Genomic DNA, 13,887 nt, shown 5'->3' on the forward strand with positions numbered 1-13,887 from the left:
CAGTGGTACCTTTCGTTGTAGGCAGCATCTGGGCATTGCAGGGTTCTCAGCATCACCCCTGGCCTCCACCCACTAGATGCCAGTAGCACCCTTCACGTTTTGGATTGTGACAGCTAATAATGTCTCGGAGACTTTGCTAAATGTCCCAGGAAGGGGAGCAGGCAAAATTGTCCACCCCCTTGAGAACCTCCGGCTTAGAGTAATGAAAAGTGTGGGAGTCTTCACAGGGGGTTAGCTGGGAAAGGGATAGTTTACCCTTGGGCATAACCAGGCATAACCAAGGGCAAGAACATATGCTAGTACTGCTTGTCAGGCCTGGCTAACATTTTATGTACGTTACTTCTTTCGATCTTTACAGCAAGCCCATAGGGCAGGTACTATTTTCCCCACTTTATGGATGAGAAAACCAAGGTTTAGAGATTAAGTCACACTGATAAGTGGTATACCAGGGATTCAACCCCAGGTTCATCTTAACCATTATGACATATGGCCCATCATTTACTTATATGTATCTCTGTATCTCTATGTGTACCTGTCTATCCATCTATGCCTCTGTCTGTCTGTCTCCATTTATCTACCAAATCTCAGAAGGACTGGAGAAGAGAAACAGTCATTTGTTGGCCAGAGCCCAAGTGTGACTTTCAAAACACTGAAGCTGGCCGGAAAGGCAGATATCTAAGTGCGTTGTCTTCTCGCACACAGGCCCCACCCCACCCCCCATGTGGCCCTGTCCCCAGGAGCCTTGGCCCTCTGCGTCCTTCCTCTGCCTCGCCTCTTCCCTTCCCTCGGTGGAAGACAGGTCCGTGCATGCTTTGTGCTTCGTGTCCTCTGGTCGGAACCCCCCTGCACACCTGCCCGCCAGCAGGGGCTTGGATATCAAAGACTCCTCTGTGGAGGGCCTGGCGAGCAGCTCTCGCCATCAAAGGGAGCAGCCAGGAGAAGAGTGCAAAAGGCCCGAGTTCACACAAAAGGGCAAGCGGGTCTCTCCTGATCTGGAGTTGCTTAGCATTTACGAAGCCCCGTGGGGGTCAGCTCTGGGAGCGCTGGAGGGAGCACAATACACTCTGGATCTGGGCTTCTCCATCTGTAAATTCAGGGGATGGGACCAGATGGTCTCTAAGGGAGGAGGTACCTTATAGGGCAGCGGTGTCTCAGGGCCGGTAGTGCATCAGAATCACCTGTGGAGAGAGGTGCCCGCTCTGCCGGCCCGCATCTCTGATTCACTGGGCCCCATGGGCCTCGCGTCTGGTAAAGATGCCAGATGACTGCAATGCGCAGCCAGGGCTGAGGACCACGGCACCAGGGAGAGGGCTTGGGGCTGCCCTGAGCTGGCCTTTGGGCCCCGGCGCTGTCCTTGTGAGATCCCGAGGCATTTACTTAATGGCTCTGGGCTTCAGTTTTGCCCATCTGTAAAATGGGGATTAGGATATCTACCTCATAGGAATAAAACAATAAAATTAGATATATTGGTAAAGTGATGGTCCGTGGCAGGCATGCAGTGAGAGTAGGCTCCCTTCTCCAGCTTCCCTTCTGACACTGTTATGCATTGTGGTGCATTTTTCTTCTTTTAATTGGACTTTTACTGTGCACTGGTTTAAGAAATCATGGGAACCAACTTCTTTTTGCACTCTGTTCCCAAATACCGATCTTTTCATTTTATCACTCCCGTAATAGGGATTGCAATGATCTTATGTGTGCAAAGTATTTGAAGGTGAATGAAAGGAGGTTATTTTAAGAAGTATTATACACACTACTATATATAAAATAGAGAAACAGCAAAGACCTACTGTATAGCACAGCGAACTATATTCAGTAGCTTGTAATAATCTATAATGAATAAGAATCTGAAAAAGAATATGTATATATATTCATATATATATATATGAATCACTTTGCTGTACACCAGAAAGTAACACAACATTGTAAATTAACTATATGTCAATTAAAATATAAATAAATAAATAAAATGGTGATAATAACTGTCCCCATCTACCTCATAGGGTGGTTGTGAAGATTAAATAGGTTAATATATGTAAGCATGCCTGATGCAGAGCACATGCTTAATAAGTGTTACCTTATTATCTCAAAGGCCTCTAATTTGTGGAGGGAAAAAAAAGGAAGAAAAATATGAGAAAGGGAAGAGAGGGAAGAAAGAATTTGGGAACAACTCACCTATTTAAAGTGTGCAATTCATTGGCTTTTAGTATATTCACAGGAGTGTGCAACTATCACCAAAATCAATTCCTGAACATTTTTATCACTCTTTACCCCCAAACCCTGCACCTGTTAGCAGTCACTCCCCACTTCTCCTCCTTGTCCCCAGCCCCATGCAATGTGAATCTACTTTCTGTTCCTGTAGATGGCAAACTGTTCTTAAACTGGGATTTAAATGGTGCCTTCCTTCCTTCGACGGAAGTTTCCTACTTAAGTCTTGCATTAGTTACTTACAGCTGCAGAACAAATTACCCCGATATTTAGCAGTTTAAAACAACATGCATTCACTTTCTCATAGTTTTTGTGGAGCAGGGGTCCAGGTACAGCTAGGCTGGGTCTTCTGCTTCAGGATCTCTCATAAGGCAGCAATGTGTTGGCCAGGGCTGTGGTCTTAACTGAAGGCTCAGCTGGGGAAGGAACTACCCCCAAGCTCACTTACACTGTTGCTGGCAGGACTCGGTTCCTTGAGGACTGTTGAACTGAGAGCCTCATTTCCTTGCTGGCTGGTGGCTGTAGGAAACCCTGAGTTCCTTGCCACCTGGGCCTTCCCGACATGGCAGCTTACTTCACCAAGCCCAAGGGAAGAGAGAATCTGCTAGCAAAACAGAAATCATATCTTTTGTAACCTAATCATGGAACAGATATTCCCTCAATGTTACTATGTTCTTTTGGTTAGAAGCAAGTTACTCAAGGGTAGGAGGCTACACAAGGCTGTGAATGCCAGGAGGTGGGGAGTGCTGGGGCCATCTTGGAGGCTGTGAACAAAAGCCCTATCCTGCAACCTTCCCATGAGTTCTGTAGGCTACTCAATATCTTTTTTATATATATATATATATATATATTTGTTTATTTATTTATGTATTTGGCTGCTCTGGGTCTTAGTTGCAGCCCATGGGATCTTTGTTGAGGCATGCAAACTCTTAGTTGCAGCATGTGGGATCTAGTTCCCTGACCAGGGATCAAACCTGGGCCCCCTGCATTGGAAGTGCAGAGTCTTAGCCACTGGACCACCAGGGAGGTCCCTACTCAATATCTTTTTAATACATTTCTTTTTGGCTTCAGATAACCAGAATTGGTGACACTTATTTGCATACAGACCAACATGTTTGTCGCTTACTGTTCTGTAATTTTGTGATTCTGGTTTCTATTACTTTAGCACCTTTCTCTATGAGGTGTAAGTCACTTGGTAAAGTTATTGGCACTGCTTATTAATCTTTTTTTTTCCTGAAATCATCACTTCTGTTTCTGAGCACTTTAATACCTCAGAGCCAGCTAGCCAGCATTCATCAGAACTTGTTTGGATATTAATTTCCACAAACATCATAGAAGGCAGGTTAAGAACCTCTCAAACTAGCCCTGTCAAAATAGGAAAACTGAGTCCTCTTAATGGAACAGCCCATAAAGCCTCACATCCAGCCCAGGGTTTTTGCAGTTTATCCTCATTTGGACTATGACCAAAAGGTTGCTTTCTTTCCTAGAGATTCTGCAGAATTTTAGTGTCAGAAATCCAGTGCAAACTGGCTTAAGCAAGAAAAGGGAATTTGTTGGCTTACATTACTAGGAGAAATACTGGGGAGGCCCACAGGATCAAAAGAAGAACTATAGAACTCCAGGGCCTGCAACCAGTGATTCAATGCAGGCAGTTATCCTTCTAGCTCTTGTGGAGCTAGCTCTGTCCATCATCTTCATGACTCACTTTCTGGGCCTCATTCTTTACTATTACAATCATGCATTGGTTTGTGACCTTTAGTCTTTAAGCCAGAAGAGAGAAAAGTTGGGTCAGGTGTTTATTCCCAGGACAAGGAAGATGGGGTATAATGCTAGGCCAGCCCTGGGTCACACAGCCACATTCCTGTTGCCAAAAGAAGGACCATGAAAAACCAATAGCCACTATTGCCCAGTACAGGGTCTGACTCGAGCCCATTGTCAGTGGCCCAGACATGCACAGACCAACCACGTAAATGACCCCTGAAATATCGGAGATCCTAAAAAGGACAAGACAATGCCATAGTCCATGGTAAGGCCCTGTCTGGGAACCACGGATTGGAGGGATTCCATTTGGCCAATATATTTCATGGAGTCTGGGAATTCATCTTATTATACCCAAGGTCCAGTGTCTTAGTCCACTGTCAAGAAAAGGGTCACACTGAATTTATCCATTATAGATTTCACTTGTTCCCTAACTACTTGACAGTTGGAAAAAAGTTATTGGCAGAGCCATGAAGGCCAGGGATGACATGGAAAATAGCTGTCCATTTCATGGACTCATGACCAAGGTTAAATTACAAAAACAGAAGAGGTCAGAGCTTTTTACTTACTGCTACTTTCTGTGATTTATGGACAGATTGTTGTTTTTTGTTTTTAACCTTTCAAAGAAGGAATGATTTGTCAAGTTCATGAAAACCACATGTACTCAGACTCATTAATCTTAGTGCCAAGGGTGAGTCTAATTTTTAGACCATATAAATATGGATTGAGGTCAAGATCAGTCAGACTTGACTTTTGGAAGATGTAAGAGTGTGCTCCCTTTAAATATGTATATCGACACTGATGGTACCCTAGTAATTCTCCCAAAGAAGTCCTACGGAGGGGTCCCTGAGAACTTGGCCTGGGTACCATTCACAACTGCTCAGGGATGTACTCACAGCTGGTCACTTGGTCTTTGGCACTTCTTTATGGAGGGCCTTGTAGGTGCTAAGTGCTAGAAGAAATTGTGTAGGATTGTGTGTAAACCTGATCCTGCCTACATATAGCCTGGCTTAGGGATCTCCCCTCAAGTAAGGAAGCAGCTCACATTTAAATTGAGATTGAGATCCAATATTAAAGGTGTAGGGTGTAGAGAAGTGAAGATAAAACTAACCATTTACCTGGTTGATGTCTCCCTGAGACAAAGGAGAGTATAGAGGGCAGGTACTCTGCTCTTGGTTCAGACAGACTTGGGTTTGGCTCTTAGCAAAGACACTCCCTAACCTTGTGACACCAGGAAATTAGTTAACTTCTTTAAACCTTTGTTTTCTCCACTGTAAAATGGTCCTAATAATAATACAAACCCTATAAGGGTTGTTTGATGTGTTTTAATAAGATAATCCAAGTAAGACATTTAGCGTTGTGTGGGAACATTGCTTTAAAAACACTAGAGTAGTTGTAATAATCTTAGGAGTCATGATTTTTTTGGTCCCTTGGGGTCTCCTTCCTACCGCGCACTCAACCTTTCCCAAGTGTCCGTACAAAGAGCAAATCACCACCACCACCTAGGGGCAGCATGGAGTCTCTGGGCAGAGGCTTTAGAACTAGGCTGACCTGGGTTTATATGCAGGATTTAACTCTCAGAGAGCCAGTTCCTCTACTGTAAAATGAGATGCTAATACATTTTATGAGGATTAGAGATAATATATTTAAATGTGTGACAGATAATAAGCTCCACTGTAGGTTGGCTCTAAAAAAATTCACCCCCGGCCATCTTTACCAGCTCAGTCATAGTGATGGTATAAGCGAGGAGCTCTAGAAGACAAATCTCAGCTGTCCTTGATGTCAGTTTTAGCCTCATTCTTACTGGCCCTGAGCCAGACTTCATTGCTTTACGTCTGGCCTGAGTTCCTTCAAACCAAGGAAGCCCTGAAAATGGGCACTGAAAATGGGCACTGCCGTTTAGAAGTACACTCTTCATAGAACTCATCCTGCCATGGGTGCCAATTAAGAAGTAAGACAGAGTGCTATCTCAGCTCTACCGAGAGTGGATGCATAAGAATTACAAAGGCACACTAATATGGTTGTGATTTTGTATCCAGACTGGCAAGAAACATTTGCAAATAGAAGATTACTTTGATATAGAAAAAATGATGTTCCAAGGTCAAAGTTTCTTGAGGAAAGTTCTCTCCACTTCCACCTGTACTGGAAAGCTACATATCAATAAAAAGTTTGCATTTCCCCAAGTTACTGATTCTTCACATTACAGATTCTTCCCCTGATACCATTTCACACAGGTTCCTATTCAGGAGAGAAAAAAGTTGGGGGAAGTTTGAAAGCACTGACATCTGCTGACATTCTCCCTGCTTGTGTCTTGCAGCCTACTTCTGCTTCCTCCTGACTGCTCTGGGTGTGACAGCTGGTGCCCATCGCTTGTGGAGCCACAGGTCCTACAAGGCCAAGCTGCCTCTGAGGATATTTCTGGCCGCTGCCAACTCCATGGCTTTCCAGGTGGGGATGGAGGGTCCTTGCTGCTGTAGGGACCTAGAGCAGATGGCAGTGTGGGAGGAGGCATAGACGTGCTCCCGTTGGGGTGGACATCCTTCACGCCCATTCTAGGCCCAAGCACTCCCTGCCTGTGTCAACTTTTTATCCTTGTAGCTTTAGATACTATAAAATGTTCCTAGGGGGCTTTGAGCACCAAGGCATGCTAAACTACAGAGGAGGAAAGGAAATTCCTCCCTCCAGAGTCCATGCCCTAAACATGACCCAAAACCCTCAACATCTGTCTAGCTCTGATGAGGGCCAGGTTCTGTGCTGAGCATGCTATATGCATATCGCCTTTGATCCTCACAGTAACCCCACGAGCTAGGTGTTGTGCATGCCCCCATTTTACAGATGAGGAAACTAAGGCTTAATGAAGTTAAAGAACTTACCTAATTATCTGGCTAAAAACTGGTACATCCAGATAGGCAAACACAGTTCTGACTCCAAAGCCACTGCTTCTACAACACGTATTCCTGAGGTCACCATTTAAGTTTGTGGTGAAAAGTCTATTATTCAATGTGGATTTGGAAGACTCAAGATTTAAGTCTTACTCTGATGGTTGCTAGCTGTGACTCACTCATCTCCAGTTTCTTCATCTGCAAAAATAAGAATATGACTTTACTTTCAGAGTTGTTATGAAATCATGATAAAAATGTAAATGGGGTCACAATTGTACTAGGATTGGGCCATATCCTTGAGGAGTGTGCCAGTCCTAGGCCATTTCCCACCACCTTGGGCACTTTCTGAGCTGCTGGAATTTTGGTTTGATCATGAATCTCTGTTTTCCCAATTCCTCATCTGATCCAGGCAGGGTGGGTGGGAACAATTTGTTTTCAAAATTTCTGCCAGTGTTATGAGGGCAGATGATTCAAGTCCTGTGTATTTTCACCCATTAGGAAAAAATGGCAATTCCCAAAACTGCTTTAGGGTCCAGGGAAACAGGCGACTCAAGAGCCTCTCTGTGACCCTCAGACGTGCAGTTCAGGTGGCCACCTCTGCAACAGGCCTCCCATCCCTACAAGACAGCCTGACCCTGAGCGTTTGTCTAAGTTGCCCTGTGTCTAAGAATTCATTTCCCAATTTTAGGCTTCCCTCCTGTTTGAGCATTCATAAAGCAAAAAGGATCTAGCACGATACATCACTCGGGGATCACAGTTCATATTATGAATATCTACCGGCTAATTCAAGCACAGTTGAGAATAGGCACCAGAGTCCTAGGAAGAAGCTGTTTGCACAGAGGAGCAGCTGGCAGCTTCTCATTTTCATGTTCTTTTGCTGGCAATGGGAACTACGCTGCACTTTATTTGGACTTCAACAATCTTAGTTCAGTGTTGTGCTTTATTTATCATAACAATGGATTATGATAATGATAAGTTAGAAACTCATTAATTTAGGTCTTAGATGCTATTTAGGACTTAACTCAGTAATTTTCATTTATTTTGTTCAAGCAATTTATTATTTTACTACATGCTCATGTAGTTGTAAAGCATCTCTATTACCAGGATTTTTTCCAACATATATAACTTGAACTTGAGAGCCTAAACCTCTTTTCCAAATGAAACTGTTTATAACTCAATTTTTTTTTTAATAATTACATTTTAATCTATTGAATTTTTTTTTAATTAATTAATTAATTTATTTTTGGCTGTGTTGGGTCTTCGTTTTTCTGTGCGAGGGCTTTCTCTAGTTGCGGCAAGCGGGGGCCACTCTTCATCGCGGTGCGCGGGCCTCTCACTATCGCGGCCTCTCTTGTTGCGGAGCTCAGGCTCCAGACGCGCAGGCTCAGTAGTTGTGGCTCACGGGCCTAGTTGCTCCGCGGCATGTGGGATCCTCCCAGACCAGGGCTTGAACCCGTGTCTCCTGCATTAGCAGGCAGATTCTCAACCACTGCGCCACCAGGGAAGCCCATAACTCAATTTTTGAGAACCTAAGTTTCCTTTACAAAACATCACATAACAGAACATCACACTGTGATTTTAAATTTATTTTGTGGGGAAAGTATATTGTGGAGGAAAGTATCCAGGTCATTGAATAAATTCAGGCCATTTGCTGGATGTAGGCTTTTGTGCACATCTTTGTTCCTTCATCTGCAAAAGTTGGGGGGCAGGTAATAATATTTACCTCACATGGTTACTGGGAGGATGAAATAATGAGTAATACATGCCTAGCTTATAGTAGCACTCAGTGAATATTGTTTCCCTCTTCTTTATGAGATTTGGCACACCATCTCATTCCTTTCTGTATTTTTGTGCCTATCATATAGAAAATACTCAGTGATTGTTAAATGAATGAATAATTTTATAAAGTATTTTCATAAATCATCAAATTTGAACTAAGAATGTTTCCTCCAGGCCCACATTTGTAGTGGATTTTTTTTCATTAATTCAGCAAATATTTATTGAGCACCTACTATGTGGCAGGCACTGAACTAGGCATAGTGGGTACAATGATTTGCAAACACAGTCACAATCCTTGCCTTCATGGAGGCTTCCATCTAATGGGATATTAGATTATCCAGAGTTTCCCAGTGGAAATAGTGCTTTATGGGTCTGCAGTTTTATAACAATGTCACTTAGACCTAGATGAGAGGTATCTGTAAGATCAGCAAAGGGCCAGCTTCCATACAATGCCTGTGTCAGAGGGAAAGAATTCAGTCAATTCAGATCACTTAACCCTAGGAAGAGAACCGCCTGGGAAAGTAAAAAATGTGCTGTGATCTGCCAGTCTAGGGTACTGACCTACAACCCTGACTTAATGCAGAGTCATTGATTCAGGTTACCTTTGATATCCCCTTGGGTTTTTAAAGATAGATTCAAAGGTTCTCTTCTGCTTTCTTACATCAGAATGGTCATGCCTTTGGCCAAAATGGACCAAGTCATGCCATGGTTCTCTCTGAGGATCAGCAGGGCTTTTGCTGCTGCTGCAAACAAGATCTTGATCATTAAGAGCAGTGGTCTTTTTGGCACCAGGGACTGGTTTGTGGAAGACAATTTTTCCACAGATGAGGGGGAGCGTGGATGGTTCAGGTGGTAATGCCAGCAATGGGGAGCCATGGGGATCAGCAAATGAAACTTCACTCGCTCACCCGCTGCTCTCCTCCTGCTGTGTGGCCTCGTTCCTAACAGACTGGGGACCGGTAGCAGTGGTTGGGGACCCCTGATTAAGAACAGTTTTAAAATTGTGACTGAAACATTTGAACTTCCCTTTTCTCTTTGTTCTGTAGAGGACGTATGTCTGGCTCAGAGGGCAATAGTGGGAAAGGTGAAGTACTTTTAGTCTGAAAAGATGATGATGGGGCAGGAATGCCAGACAAGGAGCTGTAATAATCCTCTGTCCCCTCCACACCCTTGCGTTCAGCAAAGACCTCCTGAATTCCTCTCTCACTTGTTCTCCTTCCTTACCAGTAGCTTGCAAGTCAACCCGAAAGCTGCTTGCAGACTTCTTGTAATTTTCTCCTAGTCAAATATGGACCCAGATAAGGGATTCCTGCCATCCAGTGGTCTCCAAGAGTTCAGTTTTCACAAAGTAGCCAGGACTTTGGATTTGTGCTGTCATGTTCATGCACACACCCCTGCTGGCCGCAGCTGGGTCTCTTGTGAAGTCAGTCCAACCAAAAGCACCTGTAGATGCTTCAGTCCCCTCCCTTACTGTCCACATTTACTCATCAGATCCTAGTAAAGAGGCATTGGATTTCAAGCTGTAAGGGAGCTAAAGAAATTTAGTCTAAGTCCCCTTTGTTTTACAGAAGGATAAAGAGAGGCCCAAAAAATGTCAGTGACTTCTCAAAAGTCACACAGCTAGTTAGTGGATACACCAGACTGAAACCTAAGTCTCCCTACCACCACCACCCCCCACCCCACGCATCTTTTGGCTTACCCATGGATGTTCTTATGTGATGCCCAACCGTGTGATTTGTAGACAACTTTTAATTTGGTCTTGTTCTTTATCCACCCTGACAGTCCCTGTCTTTAACTGGTATATTTAGACCATTCACATTTAAAGTGATTATTGATATAGGTGAATTAATATCTACCATGTTTCTGTTTGCTATTCATTGCCCTTGTTCTTTGTTTCTTTTTTTTGTCTTTCACTCTTTTTCTGTCTTCCCTGGTTTTATTTGAGCATTTTATATGATTCTATTTTCTTTCCTCTCTTGACTTGTCAATTATACTTCTTTTCAAATTCTTTTTAGTGGTTGCTCTAGAGTTTGCAAAATACATTTAGAACTAGTCCAAGTCCACTCTCAAATAACGCTGTACCACTTCATGGTACTGCACTAGTATTCCCACTTCCTCTTTCCTGTCCCTTATGACATTGCTGTCATTCATTTCACATATCCATAAGCTATAATCACCAAATTCATATTTGCTATTATTATCTCAAGCCAACTGTTATCTATTAGATCAATTAAGAATAAGAAACTTGAAGATTTTATTTTACCTTCATTTATTCATTCTCTAACACTCTTCTTTCTTTATGTAAATCTAAGTTTCCAACCTATGCTATTTTCCTTCTCTCTAAAGAATTTCTATCATTTCTTGCCAGGCAGGTCTACTGGTGACAAATTTCCTCAATTTTTGTTTGTCTAAGAAAGTCTTTATTTCTTCTTCACTTTTGAAGAATAACTTTGCTGAGTACAGACTTCAAGGATGTGTGTTTTTCTTTCAACATTTAAAATAATTTACTCCACTTTCTTCTTGCTTGTATGTTTCTTAAGAGAAATCTGGTGTAATTCTTATCCTCACTCCTGTATAGGTAAGGTGTTTTTTTCTCCCTTTGGTTTCTTTCAAGATTTTCTTTTTGTCTTCAGGTTGAATATGATATGCCTAAGTATAGATTTTTTATGATTTATCCTGCTTGGTACTCTCTGACCTTTCTGGATCTGTGGTTTGGTGTCTGTCATTAATTTTAGAAACATTTCTTTCAGCCGTTATTACTTCAAATATTTCTACTGTTTGTTCCTCCTTCCCTCTTGCCCACTCTCCTTTTCTCCCTCTCTCCCTCCCTCCTTCTTTCTTTCCTTCCTTCCATACTTCTTTCCTTCTCCTTTTGGTGTTCCCATTACACACAACTTACACCTTTTATAATTGTCCTACTGTTCCTAGATATTCTGTTCCATCTTTTCTCTTCACATTTCAATTTGGGAAGTTGCTATTGACAGCAATTTAGTCTTCAATTCAGTGATTCTTTCCTTAGCCATGTCCAGTCTAGTGATGAGCCCATCAAAAACATTTTCCATTTGTTACAGTTTTTCTGACTTCTAGCAGTTTCTTCTCATTCTTTCTTAGAGTTTCCATCACTCTGCTTATATTACCCATCTGTTCTGGCATGTTGTCCACTTTTTCTATTAGAGCCCTTAGCATACCAATCATAATTGTTTTATTTATTTATTTTTAAAATTTATTTATTTTTAAAATTTATTTATTTTTGGTTGCATTGGGTCTTCGTTGTTGTGCGTGGGCTTTCTCTAGTTGCGGCAAGCGGGGGCTACTCTTCGTTGTGGTGGATGGGCTTCTCACTGCGGTGGTTTCTCTTGTTGCGGAGCATGGGCTTCAGTAGTTTTGGCACGTGGGCTCTGTAGTTGTGGCTTGCAGGCTCTAGAGCACAGGCTCATTAGTTGTGGTGCATGGGCTTAGTTGCTCCATGGCATATGGGATCTTCCAGACCAGGGCTTGAACCCATGTCCCCTGCATTGGCAGGCAGATTCTTAACCACTGCGCCACCAAGGAAGTCCCCCATAATTGTTTTAAATTACCAGTCTGATAACTCAACATCTCTCTCATATCTGAGTCTGGTTCTGATGCTTGCTTTTTCTTTTAAGATGGTATTTTTTTGCCTTTTGGCATACTTTGTAATTCTTTGTTCAAAGCTGGACATGATGTACTGGGTAACGGGAACTGAGGAAATAGGGCTTCACTGTGAGGTTTTATGCTTATCTGGCTAGAAATTAGGCTGTGTTACCTTGTGCTCTAGCTGCGGTGGTTTCCTCTAGTGGCCTTGTTTTTGTCCTTCCTTTGCTGTCTCTGGGCTTTCCTAGAGACTTCTTCTTAAACAGGAGTTAAGACTTTTAGTTCTTTCAGTCAAATTCCCTGTTATTGTACAGGAGCCCTATCGACATGGAGGTGAAGGGGAGCATGCTCAGTCCTGTGACTAGGTCTCAGTCTTTTGTTGAGCTGGAGCTGAGTATTTCCCTCCTCCCAGGTGAGTCAGGCTTTGGTAAAACCCCAGTTGATTAAGCTCTGGTAAAATCATTTCTCTTGATGACAGATCTTGCTAAGGGGAACAGAGAGATCTGCCTTGAATTGCAAAATGGTTACTTCTCTCCCCCTCCTGCTGGAAGAGCAAGGGGATTTTTGTCAGTTGATCATAGTGAGAACCTGGTAGGGATCCTGGAGGTAAAATTCATGAAAGTATCGGGGCACCTGGACTGTCCCCTAGGAGCTTTTAACTCTCAAGCTCGTCCACACTAAACCTCCAGCAATTCATCAATTACACCTTAAAGTATTCCTACCCATCCTGGCGCCAGCTGCAGACTTTTCCTCTTGGACCTCTGCTCCTGCTAGACTGTGATTCTCCGTAACTGCCTGTCCGTCTCTCTAGTTTTTGGTGAAGCAGTTTGCCCCATGACCTCAATTCTCTGACAGATCTAAGAAGACTTGTTGATTTTCAATTTACTTGGCTTTTTTTTCTTGTTGCAAGGATGGAAGTAAATACTTCCAAGCTCTTTACGTGTCAGACCGGAAAGTGGAAGTTACAGTGTGATTCATAAATACGTCAAGTGAAACACAGGGTCATGGGCCATGAACTTTGGCAGGTATATAACAACAAAACAGCAACAATTATTGAGCACTAACTACATACCAGCACTTCATTATGTATTTCAGTGATCTGACAATACCCGTACAAAGTAGATACTGTTATTTTCCTCATTTGATAGATGAAAGAAAGAGGCTACGTAACCTGTCCAAGGACATACAGATTTAAGACTAAGACATATAGAAGGGGGATGCACCTGCAGGCAGCTTGACTCCAGAGGCCACACTCTCACTGCAATGCCCTAATGCCTGTCCCAGGATCAAAGTGTCTATTTGTCCTTTCATTTGGTAAATACGTGCATTAAGCATCATTCCCAGCACTGGAGAAAAAGACGGACAAGGTCCTTATCCTCATTAATGTGTATATTACAGTGGGAGAGAGAGCAAATAAATAAGCAAATGAATAAACAAGCTTATTCAGAGAGAGAGAAGAAGATGAGTAATTTAAACACAGTGATAAAGAATGCCAGGGAGGACGGCTTCTTTAGAGAGGATGATCAGGGAAGATGTCGTCTCTGAGGAGGTGACATTAGAGCTGAGACCCAAGAGAGGGAACAGGTATGGGAAGAGCATTCCAGACAGAAGGAGGAGCCGAAAGTGGGAACAAGTATGGTGCGTTCAAGGA

The 13,887-nt window shown here is 42.9% G+C and overlaps 1 protein-coding gene and 1 non-coding gene across 2 annotated transcripts in view; one reads left to right on the forward strand and one right to left on the reverse strand.

The window, feature by feature from the left end:
* The window catches only part of SCD5 (stearoyl-CoA desaturase 5), a 159,094-nt gene that overhangs the window by 79,288 nt on the left and 65,919 nt on the right, over positions 1 to 13,887 (forward strand). Inside the window, exon 2 of the mRNA XM_059923988.1 lies at positions 6,281 to 6,411. Within this exon, the coding sequence (XP_059779971.1) occupies positions 6,281 to 6,411 (131 nt within the window). The remainder of the gene's footprint in view (positions 1 to 6,280; positions 6,412 to 13,887) is intronic.
* TRNAG-UCC (transfer RNA glycine (anticodon UCC)) lies at positions 3,159 to 3,231 on the reverse strand. Its single transcript has one exon. It is a non-coding gene; the product is annotated as a tRNA-Gly (tRNA).

This window comes from Balaenoptera ricei, chromosome 5 (genome assembly GCF_028023285.1).
Source record: "Balaenoptera ricei isolate mBalRic1 chromosome 5, mBalRic1.hap2, whole genome shotgun sequence".
Classification (NCBI taxonomy): Eukaryota; Metazoa; Chordata; class Mammalia; order Artiodactyla; family Balaenopteridae; genus Balaenoptera; species Balaenoptera ricei.